General features: G+C 33.9%; 1 protein-coding gene across 5 annotated transcripts in view; it reads left to right on the forward strand.

The window, feature by feature from the left end:
- The window catches only part of NOVA1 (NOVA alternative splicing regulator 1), a 146,326-nt gene that overhangs the window by 93,860 nt on the left and 37,844 nt on the right, over nt 1-14,622 (forward strand). For all 5 annotated transcript variants that reach the window (XM_032112929.1, XM_032112930.1, XM_032112932.1 and 2 more), the window contains one exon: nt 13,763-13,929. In XM_032112929.1, the coding sequence (XP_031968820.1) occupies nt 13,763-13,929 (167 nt within the window). The remainder of the gene's footprint in view (nt 1-13,762; nt 13,930-14,622) is intronic.

The raw sequence follows: 14,622 nt of genomic DNA on the forward strand, positions 1-14,622 counted from the left end.
TGCCTTCCGATATTAATTTTTTTTAATGAAGAGAAAAATTTCATGGGATAAAGGAGGAGGAATGAAAGAGGAAAATAAGTTTCATGTCTAACAGTTTTTGGGCATTTGTAACGACTAATATCTTGTTGAACCTTATAGTATCCATTGGAGACGAAACTTGCTTTCACAGGCTGTACTCAGGACAAAATATTAAGGAGGGATTAAACACCACTGCTTCTACACACCTAGGGAGACTTCCTGTTACTATCAAGAAAGAGAGCCATGGTAATATGATACTATTTCTATCAGCCATCTGAAAATGCTACTTTCATTAGTGTCTACTGATCATCTTGACAGTGCCCTGAGAGCTTGCTTGCAAAGCTTTCCATGGTGTTGCCACCTAACACAGCAGAACTTTGGACTTTAGCCACAGAATTTAGCTTTGGCACTAATTCAGAGAGTTTCTAGACTCCGTCATGATCAGCCCTTTGCACCCTGGATTACTGTCCTAATCCTATAAAATAGAGTATCCTGTTTGAAACAGTAACTTGTAGCACAGGTACGCAGCTATCCTATCATGTCAGTTAAAAAAACACATTCACAGAATCACAGAATAAGTCAGGTTGGAAGGGACCGCAATGGGTCATCCTAGGGCACGTGGCACAGGATTGCATCCAGATGGTTCTTGAATGTCTCCAGTGAGGGAGCCTTCACAGCCTCTCAGGGCAATCTGTTCCAGTACACAGACACCCTCACAGTAAAGAGTTCTTCCTCACATTCAGGTGGAAATTTCTGTGCTTGTCTTCCTATTGCCTCTGGTCCAATTACTTGGCACCACCGAGAAGAGGCTGGATCCATTCGCTTGACGCCCTTCCTTTAGACGCTCAGACACACTGATGAGGTCCCCTCACACTCATTTCTTCTTGAGGCTGAACAGGCCCAGCTCCCTCAGCCTTTCCCTGTAAAAGAGATTCTCCAGACCTTTGATCAGCGTTGACCCTTTAATATGTTGTCTGTAGATGTCAACAGATATGTACGTTTCATATGTTGATGAAGTCATCTGCTTGGTTTATAACTTTATTTATTTAGGGCATTTCTGTAAGACCAATAAATAACACTACTTTATAATTATTTGATTCAATAATAGAAGTTTCATTTAAATAAATTGTGCTAGCAGTGTTGAATTGCACCTGGGTGAATGTAGAATAAAATTTATAATGCCAACTTCAAAAGACTCTTGAGTGGGTCATGGTTGATGATATATTATAATTATGTATGTGAGAAGTAAACATTACAAAAATAATCAAATACTGATACTTAATCTGCAATTCTAACGTGGTGCAAGCTCAGGTGGAATGCTATGTAAAATTGCTTTGGTTTGATTTTAAACTTGGAAAAAACTTAATGAGTAAAAATAATTCTCAATAAAAATAGCACTGATTCTGCTATAATTTAATAATTTTAAAAGTTTGGGAAAGTGGCTTTTCAAATTTAATCTTAAAACGTCTATATCTGTGATGATTGCTTATAAATGAACAGCTGCATCTTCATTGCCACAGGCTTAAATTAAGGTCCCAAAGTGCCATAGGTTTTGAATTCCATAGCACGTTAACAAGAAACATACAAATATAGAAAGGCTCCTGCTCTAAAACTGAGCTCAATGCATGTAATATTCATGATTACTAAGGCAAACAGAATGCAGCATTACACCAAATGCTGCAGTGAAAAACAGTGTAGAAATTAAAAAGGACCAAATAACTAGGTGCATCATAATCAACAGTCATGTGATACATTTTTCGCTTATCTTGTATTTGAAAACTTACATTTAACCTCATTTGCATGTCTCATAATTTAGTTATTCAATCCACTGTTTAAAGTGTTTATTTCTTCCTCTTATTTGTTCAATTTGGTATTGACCTATTAAATAATTTTTTATTTCCTTTGTACTTGCTAAGTACCTCAGTTATTACTTGCTACCTTTTTTCCTATTGTTTCCATCATTTGACAATATATAGAACCCTGCAGTCTGCAATATGTTTTCTTAGGAGTGGTACGAAAAGCTGGGAATAATGCCGGGATTGAGAGCTATGATTATGATCTCATAATTTTTCCTATTTGAATATAGCAGTCATGAATACAATTCAGAGTGATCTTGATATCAGAATGTAAGTATCACAGCACACAAAATATTCCACCACGTGTTCTGAGCAGGAAATGCAAATTCAGTAGAAGTAATATCCATTTTCTACATTTGACAGAGTATAGTTGCTTAGTACTCAGGAGGAATTAGAATTGCAAGAGTTCCTTTAAAGACCTGTGTTCTGTTTCGTAAACATTTCTAAGGGCACTATTTGTAAGGAAGGTTTACACACTTCATCGAAAGGAATGCTCAAAATGTACCATTCCTAGTTTATCAAAAACATACAAAAGGGCTAAATACACAAATGCATAGTAGTTGAATTTTGATTTTTTTTAAATTAATATATGCATATAATATTGCTTCTGAATGATAATAAGGACAATTTTAAACAAGACACTTGACTTGTTTGATTAGTCTCAATGTTACCTCGCCTGATGTTATGAAATCCTCTCCTAAAAGAACACATTCCTTTATGCCTGTATTTGCTGTCCCCAGACAACTTGGGAAAAGCTTCTGTCAGAGACTGCATCTTCCTACCTTAAAAAGATGGAAATCTGTAGGGAAATAGGCTTTATTAATTCCAGCATCATGAAATTATTTGGATTTTTTTAATGTTATTTTTGTCGTGATTCTGATCTTGCTTTTTCCTAATAGAAAAAAAAAATTTAAAAGTGCATTTTGTATCATCCAGGAGTAAACAATCCATGGATTAAATGGTTTGAGAGAAGATTAAAAAATCTAATTAGGCTAGTAAATTCTTTTTCAAATGGGCAAAAATAATTTCCTTGAATTAAAGCAAAATCTCATGAATGACCAAAGAATAAGGATTCTACTGCATTTGGGTTTTTTTCCATTTTAGGATGTATTAGTCTATTATTAAGCTACTATACATATTTTACAATTCTCCATGTTTCTTTAGTGCTAAAAAAGATTTCAGAATGAATAGGAATTTCATTTTTATTTTGGGCTGGTTTATTAGTTTCGAAGAGAGAAACCTAAAATTAGATTTGGAGAAAAACAGGCAGATTTTAAAATCTGACATAATTCTGATACACTTGGTCAATAACTGCATTAGGAACATTCTCTATGCTGTTAAAACAGAGGATATGTTGTTATTAATGAAGCTTTTTTCAGTCTGTGCCTTGTTCTGGATAGGCACTAATTAAAGTTTCACAAAAGAATATTGCTGTCTATAGCTGTGAAATATCATCTCAAAAATTACAAGATATCAGTGGATGGTTTTCACTTTGTTTATTCTTGTTTCTGTTTGTGATTAGAAACTACTTACTGCAACTTTTTAATTTCTAGACTAGAATAAATGCTTCATGCTAGGCTTTTGCCTTAAAGTAGTATGCAGTTCTTCATTTGTAGTTGTTCGTAGTTGAACCTGTTTCACTTGAGGGAACAATTTTTAATGTCCTTTGTATTTATTTGCACCCAGAAACATGTGCTAGACATATTTCAAATACCTGCATCAAAAAAGGCATAAAACATGGATATGCTTATATGCAATCATTCTTCTGATTAAAATTTTTTTAATTGAAAAAGTCGAGCTGTGTTTATTTTGGGGTATATTTATTTTTTGTATATTTGAATCAGAATGTATTACTGACTGGTAGGAATTCTGCCTTTGTAAATTATTTGATTGATGCCAGTTCTTCTCCTGCCTTTTCCTCAAGTTTTGCTGTTTCCCGTCAATTCTCCTGTTAGACAATTTTGACAACTCCTTTTGTGTTAAATAGTGTTAGTGAAGAGTTACTAAAAGTCTTCAACTGCCAGTGCTTTGGATGTACAAATTTTAAAATTAATCTTCCCATTAAATTTATTTTCATAGGACACTTTTCATATTGTGAAAATTTAACTGCTTTTCTCTGTTTACTGACACTTAAAATGTACTCTTAAAAATGCACATTGTTAACATTTAAATTGCATTCCAAATCTTAGAAAGCCATCAGTACTGCACCTTTTCCACAGATTAATGTTTTCTAGGTCTTCTCTCCACAATCCAAAGACACCTTTTCTTTTTTTTTTCCCCAAAAGGGATGTGTGAGCATGGCTAGTGAATAATGAAGATCTGAAAGACTCCACAAGTAATTAAGTTTTGAGGGCAAGAAAAAGTCATTATAGGTGGCAGGTAATTTTAGGGTTAAAAAAAAAGAATAGGCAAAGGGTTGTTAGGCCCCTCAGGCAGATAAATGCTTTAGAGCATTTGCACACCCATGTTCTGCTTAAAGTACATTACTGCCATTCATTGGCTTGCTAATGAATGTGAAAAATTATACTTTATTTGGATAAATGATGCCATCTGAGCCTGTCACAATAATATTAAAAAAGCATATCAGAGCACTACCACCGACTCTGATGCTGTTATTTCTAGGGATAAGAGATCATAAGTTTTTGTAAGCATAAATGCTCTTTAATAACCCAGCTCTTGCTGGCCAATGTGATCCTGCTGCAGGAGTGCCTATTCCTAAGGCTCTAAATCCTGTAGTACCAAGTGGTATGAGAGCTTTGGAATGGTGTCAGTATTTGTCTCTTCCCTCATCAGAATTACTGAGCTTCAACTTCTTTCCTGAAGCAAAGGAGAAGTTCTGCAGTTGGAGGAAAAGGGAAGAGCAGAGGGGTAGCAGCTGCATCTTCCTTCCTTCCCATCTCCAACACGTGTACTTGCTCCTCTGCTGCTGAAGTAGAGAAGCTTTATGAGCATCCCTGGCTTAGTGTTAGGGAAAGGAACAGACTTAAAAGATTGTCAAGAGCAGGGCCATTCCTTGTACAGAATTCATACAGGTAGTTAACACAGATAAAGTACCATTCTTGAAGTTCACATTCTTCATTTATAAGTTTGCTGCTGTCCTATAAAATGAGCTCTCAAGCAAATAGAGAAAGGAGACAATTTCACATGTATTTGTATCTGTAGAGAGTGTGATTTTTAGAGGTGAACTTGACTTTTGTGTCTACTGAGGAGAAGAACCAGTGAGGTTCTTAATTCTGTAAAGTTTTTCTTGTGTTACTGCACAGCACATCCATGGAGGAGTATCTGAGCATCAGTAACTTACTCAGATTAATTAGAAATTCCAGCCCATGAGGTGACTCTTGAAAAACAGCAGTGGAAAAACTCTTTTGCCTTGGAGTCCTTTGAGATGCAGATTCCTTCCTTCAAATCCAATAATAAAAATAATAAACACATTGAAATATTGTACCAATTGTGTAAACATTAAATTATTGCATTATTCCTTTGAATAGTTGAAAATAGTCACAAAATGAGTGGCATTTTAAAAAGGCTCCTGTCTGGCTCAGTCAGTACTGGCAGGAGATCTTTTGTTCATCTGATTCTCATTGGTACCAAACTTCCCAGAGCTGTTATATCTACCTTGGCCATTTTAAAAGTAATTTTGTACAAGAATGAAAATAGTTAAGCAAATACCTGTGAAGCCGGAATTTTTGAGTGCTTAGGAAAAAAGAATGTGTAACTATAAAAATAGAGAAAGAGCAACTGTCATCCAGTGCAAGAAATTGTGAAAAAGCTCTATTTAGAAACAGTTATTTAGAAATAGTTCTGCCTACATAACATTTTCTACTCCTTTTTATTGTAGACATATTACATGACAAAATATTTATGAATTTATATAAATCTTCTGGTGGGCAGAAATGAGTGTAACATTTGTTTTTGAGGAAAATATCTCTTCATTAAACTTCTGCTTACCTCTTACTGCATCAAAATCATTTTATGTAATGCTTTATTCCTATAGCCAAGTAATGTTTTAAATGTTGCTATAGTAGTTATTATAGCTTTAGTAATAAGAGTAATTCACTATTTATGTTGTAGCTGTCACTGGAAAACAGTATTGTGTTATGCGTGTATGTAGTGAGCCTTTGAGGAGCCCTCCATCTAATCTAAACTAATACTTACTGTTTCTTGCATAATTAAGGGTGAGAACTTCTTATCTTTTTGGGATGATTCCATCTAAAGGCAGATGGGGTGCACTGTTCATGGATGTCCCTGTCTTTCTTAATCAGCTAGATTGGACCCAGTGCATAAATTCTAGAAACTAAATTTAGTGGGAGATAAATGTCATTCATAGAAAATCAATAGGACATGCTATAAAAGGGTTACAATCTGGCAATCAGGAAGGAGCTAGGAAGAAAAAGAAAAAGAAGTGTGACAGACTGAATGTTTGAGCTGTAGTCAGAAACTCTTCCTACCTTCTTGCCATATAAACCCTGAACTAGAGTCCGCTGCTGGGGAGATATGGATTTAATTAAAAATACAGCATATAAAATCTACCATGAGCAGAACATGGAATTAGACTAGCACTTAGAGATGAAAAAAGGAGCTAGATACAGAAAGAATGTGGTTTGTATGGGCCTTTTCCAGATGTGTGCACACATCCGGAATAGGCCCATACAAACAGACTGCATCGCAATGGGAGCCCTGATCACTGTCAGTGTTTGTCTGCAATATACGGAAAAAAGTATACATGCAGTCACAAATATTTTTGTAGAATTTCTAATCTAAACTTTGACTATAGCTCATTTATCTGAAGTTTGGTATTTGCTTCCTCTAAACAAATAAATGGCAATGATTGTATGATGTGATTTGATTTCTTAAGCAGCTCAGCTTATCCAGGAGGGTTTCCCAAATCTTTTCACAGGCTTTTAAACTATGGAACTTGAGAAATATTTTTAAGGAGAAAAGCTCCCTTGGTGGTTTCAGCCATTACCACTCTAAATTATAAGACGTATCAGTTCCTACAATTTCTCGGAGTATGTATTTTACTGTTTAAATGGGTGGTTTTTTTCTTTTGGTTTGGTAATTGTACGTGTAGGAGGCATTATGAACAAAGGTTCATATTACTATAGCATAGTATAAAAGCAGTAATTGGCAACTGAACATTACTTTGCAGGAAAAAATAGTCTCACATTCTTTTGTTAATAAAAAAATTCATTCCAGATATGTTGAAAAACACATGCTATTTCTTTTCTTTCTGTTCTGTGGTTGTCTTCTAAAAATAAGGTCAGTTACTTTATTTTCTCCAGCAGATATGGCCTTCTGGTAGTACTGTGTGTGCTTTTTTTTAATGATTTTGAAAGCTTTATTTATCATAGACTTTCACATTTTTGCCAAATTTCACTACTGGACTTTTATTAAATGTTTACTTATTTAGATGCTTACTGATACTAATTTCCAGGCACTGGTAATAATCTACAAAATACTTGAATAATCAAATTGTTATATTACATTATTAAAAAGTTTCGTAATGGTGAGCCCATTTCCCTTTGAAAAGAAATCAGAAGAGAATTGAAGTCCATCAACCATATTACCAATGTTAAGAAGATAAAATGAAGCAGGTTTTTTTTGTTAACAGAGAATACCATGCAGTTAGGGGACCCGAACTCATGTGATTTTTTTTTTTTTTAATTGGTGGAATATGTAAATAACGATTAAATTTAACAATTTTGTATTTTGTTTAAATTCTATGTTTTATATTCCCCTTTTTTTCTCATTGTAACTGTTATGATGGAATCAATCAGGTGGGTTTAGTTTGAGTAAACAGTAGTTCATTTGTTATAGATAATTTTACAAATAATATATTAAGACAAACATTTCCCAAAACAAAATTAATAAAAATATAGTGCTTCTATCCATGGTTTGAGGGCTTTCTTACTTCCAGAGCTTTTATTTTCCAGAAACATGCTTTCCTAAAGCATAGAGTATGTTCACTTTCTTTGCAGCCATTTAGGCATTAATTTGCACATATACTTTCTCTCTGAGTATTTCTCATCTAAGTAACACTCCTACATAAAACCATAGAAAGAAAAAAATCTCTGGCCTTTTAGTTTGGTTTTGGAGACTTTTACCACCATTAGCAGAGGAACCTTTGTTTTTTAAATGAATAACTCTTAAACAAAGAGAAGTAGTTGTAATCCTGTCTCTTACACATGACAGAATTTGTAATTCTTCATCTCTCTTTATGTAACTAAATTTCTGGGAAATCATCATCAAAGCCTTAGCTGATACATAACAGACCAGTTTATATTCAAAGGGTTGTTTTCTTTGTAAGATGAATCATCATCTCTTCTAAACCTTTAATAGTTATGAGGTTTGAATTTTTTTAATTCCCATGCTTTCTCACTCACATGGGAATAATCTGTTTCTTTAGTCATAACTACGGTAAACCTGGATTCATGTAATTCAGTCTTGTGATCAAATCACAATAGATTGTAAACTTGTTTTCATAAAACTCTGAGGATTCATACATAAGTTTTGCAGAATTTTTAAACTTGATCCATTTCAATATTGTTACTTATTCATTACAGTAGAACAAATTGGTATATATGTGGGTATGAATATGTATGTGCACATGTATGTGCATGGCTGTCCATATATCACACAGAAAAGATGTGTTATCAACAGGGGTTCAGCAGTCGGGTTCTTCTGCAAAGTGTACTAGGGCTTCCTGTGAACACACCCTTGTGTGAGTGCTCTGTGCAAGTAGTACCAAAGTAATTTTGTCTGGATGAAAGCAAGAGCAGAACCTCAAAGCCCTAGAATTTCTACCAGCCTTTGTTTCTCCTTTCAGTTTGGGAAGTCTGTGAGATCATTGGGCTTTGCTTTGAGAGATGCCTTTCTGTCAGTGAGGAATATGGGTACAGACTCTATGTTAAGACCAGTTAATTCTCTGGTGAGAAGGTAAGAATAGGAGAGAGATAAGAACTGAAGGAGAAAACTGTCTTGTTGAGATTTCTGTAACACTTCACACATCTCTGGGATGTTCTTATGTGTTGCATTTAAGACTGTACATTTTATCATTTATATGGCAAAGGTTTTTCATGTCTATTTAAGGTGTTGTGAGATACTTCTAATGCATCTGAATAAAGACATTTTTATTTTCTGACCTTCATTTTCTGAGGCTTTATGCAAACGTAGAGTGAAAATGTTACATCCAAGAAAGAGTTTATCAGAATTTCATGTTAAGCAAGTTACTGACAATTTTTAGTTTGCTTGGGAATGGTGTCAAACCACAGTCCTATTTTATCAAGGGATTTGCAAGATCAGTTTTTGGCTGATTTAGTCTGTGTGGTGTTACATAGAATCCCACTCTACCAGCCAGCTGGTCATGGGCCACAAAACTACATGTATGGGACATTGGGCTTAGTGGAGTGCTGTACTGGGAGTTGTCAAACAACAAGCTTAGTGTAAATCAGCTGATGAGAGACTCTAGTGCAGCTTTCACTTAGTTAAGGTTTTAACTTTGGCTCCTCTCACAGGTTCTCTTTTGTATCAAAGAAACTGGCATGGTACACTGGAAAAATACAAGGAGATTTAATTAGTGTATGTATTGGGATTACCCTGGGCTGCTATTGCATTGTGCTTTTTAGGTTTTCAAATTCTCTTTAAGATTGACGTAAAAGCCCAGTGTAAAGTTTATAGACCCATATAAACGCAGAGATTTCTGAAAGGTACCATGCATTACCCAAAGCATTTCAGCTGAGAAATGTTTTTTATTTTCCTGAAATACAGAAGCACATTTAACATTTAGTGAGTATTTCTGTGAGTACAGAAGAACTCCTACTCATTGAATCAGAGTCTTTAAGCAAGCATTTTAAATTTTAGTGGCAACTATGTAGAGATGTGTGCCAGTTAAGTATAGAAATACAAACATCAAAAGCATCATTATTGTTTATCCTTGCATCTCCTGACATTTATTCTAATGGTTGCTTTAAAAGCTGTATCAGTTGTCCAATAAGTAAATAACATTCTCAGAGAAAAATAATTGTTTTGAAGTTCTTGAAAAAGTTAGCGTGATGTCCAAAGATATTTGCCAGAAGTAAAATTTTAGATAGTTACACGAGGTAGAAGGAAAAATGATTTATTAAAATAGAGTTATTGCAAGCCTGTTTATGTTTTAGTCTTAATTTATTAGATATCGAAATAAGGTTTTGCTTACTTTCCTCTAAATTGTGTGATGCCTGCAAAATGGTTTATCTTTCCTCTCCCATGGAACTGTAGAATAGGTAAAGATTTCCTTTTTTCTCTGATGGTTTTACAAGTAAATTTTTGGGGAGTGTACAGAGAGGAGTTTTTTGTGCAATTAGATTCTGCCTCTTATTTAATAAGGAAATGTTAAAACCCACACATTCAAATTGAATTTGGATTCTAACATAAGGGGAAAGAAATGACGTTTCATTTGCTGAAAAGTAATTTACTTGAGTTCCTTTGAAAAAAATAAACATTAAATGATGGTAGCAACATCAACAGCATGTTTTCAGATAGTTTTTTTCCCATTTATAGCCCCATGCAAATTTCTGGCATGGACCTTGTTGTTATTGAACATACATAAAAACATTGTTTCAGGGTTTATTTAATGTACAGGGATGATGATCACCTATTCTACATTTAACCATTATCTGTGTCAAAATTTTTTTTCTCTTGTCTATGTTTTATGTCTTCATATGTAAAAGGCAGTATGCAATACATGACCCTAGCACCTAATTGAATTGAAAATAATTTTTAAAAAGAGAATAATTTTATATTGGTTATGCTTACACAACCTAAATAAGGGCAGTGATTTTTGGTAATTTGATTTTCTTTGAGTCAGCTATTTCAAAAATTAGATCTGTTTTTTTAAATGCAGATTTTGAAAATCTTGTGACAAAAAGTATTTATATAGATGGCTGAGCTTTCGTTCACAGAAACATGAAAAAAGGATTAGATAAAACTGTTAATTTAAAATTACAAGCAATCTGACACTTTAATTCATACTCTAATGGAGTCTAAAAGCTCTTAAAATGACAGAAATTTCACCAGCATTAGCGATTTGTAGGTTTATTTTTGCCATACAGGTTGGTCATGTAGCTGGCAGTTTTTCCTTTGCATAGTTCTTGTAAATTATTGTAATCTAGTATCTGAGTGAAAAGCTATTACAGTTGTGAAGGAATATGACAACATCGCTTCAAAAGATTGAGACAATTCCAAACTGTATAGGTGTACAATTTCTCCACATTTTATTAATTTTTAATTTTTTTTTTTGGTGTACATAGCTATCAAAGCAAATGTGCAATTTAAAACCTTTACTCTGTGTGAAATGTGGTTTTGCACAATTTGATTTTTTCATGGAACAGTGATTTCTGCTACTACATCCTAGTTTATACATACTAAAATGTAGCATGTTTGGTCTGGAGTATGAAATACGTCATATTTTTATTATGCTGCACCTTCTATAGTCACACAGATTGCAAAATACTCTTTAGTCACTTAGTGTCAGGTCTAACTAAATTCCTATTTAGCATTGACTGTTTTCCATTCAAGTATTTTGACAGAAGCCATCCCTGTTAAGTGCTTTCTGAATGAGGCTCCGGTAGCTCACCCGTAACCTGATCTGTGTTTTGTTTCAGTGTGTTGTCTGCTGACCTAGAGAACACTTGCATTAGCTGCATTGATCAGTCCACCTCACTTCTCATCATTTAGGAGACAATTAATACTACCTTGTAAAGACTCCCCAGAGCATTTTCTTTGAGCTGGATTGCTTTACGCAGAAACCACAGGCAATGTTTGCAAGAGGGGGAGGGCGCCAAGTAGGAAAAAGAAAAAAGGCATTAAGAAAGCTTTGTCTAGGAACCAAGTCTCATTTGCTGTGGTGACTTTCACTCATGGCATTCAAACTCCCTTTTCTGATAGAGCACTTGGAAAAGAAAATTAGCTGTGTTTTGAAGTTGATTTGTTGAAAAGATGCTGTAAGAGGTCACAAAAATATTTTAAAAAGCTTCCTCTTGAGAAATATGCATTTGATTGGGAGATTTTTTTAACTTGCTGTTAAGACTGTAAGCATTCTAATTTTATATTTTGTGTGAAGGATTAATAATCTGACATATTTTGAAATACTGATTGATGTATTTTAATCCTAATTTTCATTATTTTTAAATAACATATTTTGATAGAGAAAAATTGAGTTTCTTATTCCGTGTTTTTTGCTGTAGCACTTCTACCACAGTGTTGAATTTCAGTATTGCATGATACTTAAGATAAAAGTCAGATTTTAAGTATATGTGAATATGTTAATTTAAAAGCAATCAAGGTTCTTAGTGTGCTCCTTCATCATTAGGTAATAAAATATTTAATGCTAGAGATCATCCACAGAAGCAGGTGAGGAGCATTTACTAATAAAACCCAATTTTTTTGTTGGAAATTCCCAAGGTTACCATACTATTCTCTGTTAAAGCCTATGTTACACTCTTGTAAGGAGCATATCTTAAGATGAGTTGGTAACAATTTATTATATAGACATAAAATTGATAGGAAGGGAGGAGGTTGCTTACCACTCTGGTACATTTCTCTAATCTATGTGATTCCATGCAGATTGTACAATGGAAATTAGGCCAACTGACATGTTGTCGACTTCAGAAATTGTTGCAAACTTGCTAGTATTTGCCACATCATTACATTGTCATTTTCATTTTCATAGGTAGAGTGAATGAATTTTATATGAGAAAAGATTAATTTGTGATCTTATCAATAGTATTTACTAGGAATATGTCAAGAGAAAAAATTAATATATTTATTTTTCTGCTGATTCCATGGCTCAAATTTGTTATTTTGCTCCCCCTCCCCATGGTCTTGAAGCAAAATATGCACTGACATTGAATAGATATATGCATCTGACATATCTTTGCAACACAATCAGTATTATGGTATTGTTATATTTTTAGGAATACACTACTATCTTGGTAGTTCATGTTATAATTGTCCTCTGTTAGTAGAGCTATTCTACTGGTATTTGAAGGCAGCAGTGAGGTGATGAAAATCATTGTGTATGTTGGAAGTGTAAAGAATGTGTTTTTGAAAGTATGTATTATGTAAAATTTTAAAGCAGGTTGTCTTGTGTTGGTATTTCTGCAGAATGAAATTGGAAACTACAATATTCCTTTTAAAGTTGCTTTTGAGTTTTGGGGGGTTGGGGATTTTTTTTTTCCAAGTCCTGCTAGATCCTGTTTTTCAAGTCAAAATTGATTTTCTGCAACCTATTTAAGTGGTTTGATACGTGGAATACAGAACATGGATTGTTTCAGTGAAATGTCATACTTTTATCTTTAGGATCAATACTGGGGGGTTTTATATTATTTCATTAGTGAGGATGTATCAAGCTGTAACCCAATATGTAAAATAGTCCCAATACATAAAATAGTCCTTTTTTGCTATACAACCAGCCTCAGCACACCAAAAAAAAAAAAAAAAAAAAAAAAAAAAAAAATCAAGGAAGTATTTTTCCACAGTTCTGGATCCATCTTTAGCCATTCAGTAGATACTTTTCATTAAGAAATCAATAAATAAAAAGTGGTGTGGATTTTTTGTAGCACAAGCAGAACAATTTCATTTTGGAAGAAGGTTATGAGTATTCTAACTGATGTTATCCAGGCTGACTTGGGAAATTAGTGATCGTGGGATCTACACAAATAGGAGTTGTTTGAAATATCTTCACATCATCAGTATGTTATCTTTAGGAAATCTAAATGTTTACTTTCAGGAAGGTATTGCTCTTTGGCTTTGCAACACTGCTTTTGAGTGCCATCTTTGTGCCCTAATTGAAGCAGTTTGTGGGATCTTGAAGAATCCATGTCATTCAGATCAACTTTTGGTATTTGCAGGTACTACAGAGCGGGTGTGTCTGATCCAGGGAACAGTCGAAGCACTAAATGCAGTTCATGGCTTCATTGCAGAGAAGATTCGAGAAATGCCTCAGAATGTGGCCAAGACAGAGCCTGTCAGCATTCTACAGCCTCAGACCACTGTTAATCCAGACCGCATCAAACAAGTGAGTTTTTGGTTGGGAATAGAGAGTCACAGCAGCTCCTTAGAAGTCTTAAAACTTTAGTGCTGGAAGGGGTAAACATAACATGTTCTTTAAGAAAATGTTATTTTACACTTTATTAACTTGCTGGTACTCTTTTTCCTTGTACTTATATGTTCCATGTTTCTCAGCAGTTCTTTTAGACAGTGTTTTATAAATTCCAATGCCATGCTCTAATGTGTTTCTTCCATGAACTTTTCTTTACTGTATAAGGTGATAATAGACTTCTAGGTCTTAGTTCACAATTGCTGAATTTTAATCTTAAATGGTGAACCCTATGTAAATCTTAAGTGTTACTAAAAATCACAGATTAACTGAATGTTCTCTACGTTTATGTATATAAATAAAAAAAAGGTAACTTTTTTTTTGACCCTAAATTAGATAATTTAAAGTCCTACCTGTAAGAACTTGAAAACATAAGGATAATTACTTGGGATGTTTTTTACAATTTCATTTTATGTTATTTTTGGCATCTTTTTGCCTATTTTTTACTGTCTTCATTCAAAATCTTTGGGTACTGAAAAAGTTTTTCCAAGCTATTATTGCCCTACTTCTTTATTCTTTGATTTTCCATAAAAATTTTAACTTAAACAAATTTGCTCTGTAAGGAGAACGGGAAATATACTTTATACAGGATTTAAAGTTATTTTTCATTGT

The sequence above is a fragment of the Corvus moneduloides genome, chromosome 6 (genome assembly GCF_009650955.1).
Source record: "Corvus moneduloides isolate bCorMon1 chromosome 6, bCorMon1.pri, whole genome shotgun sequence".
NCBI classification, from domain to species: domain Eukaryota; kingdom Metazoa; phylum Chordata; class Aves; order Passeriformes; family Corvidae; genus Corvus; species Corvus moneduloides.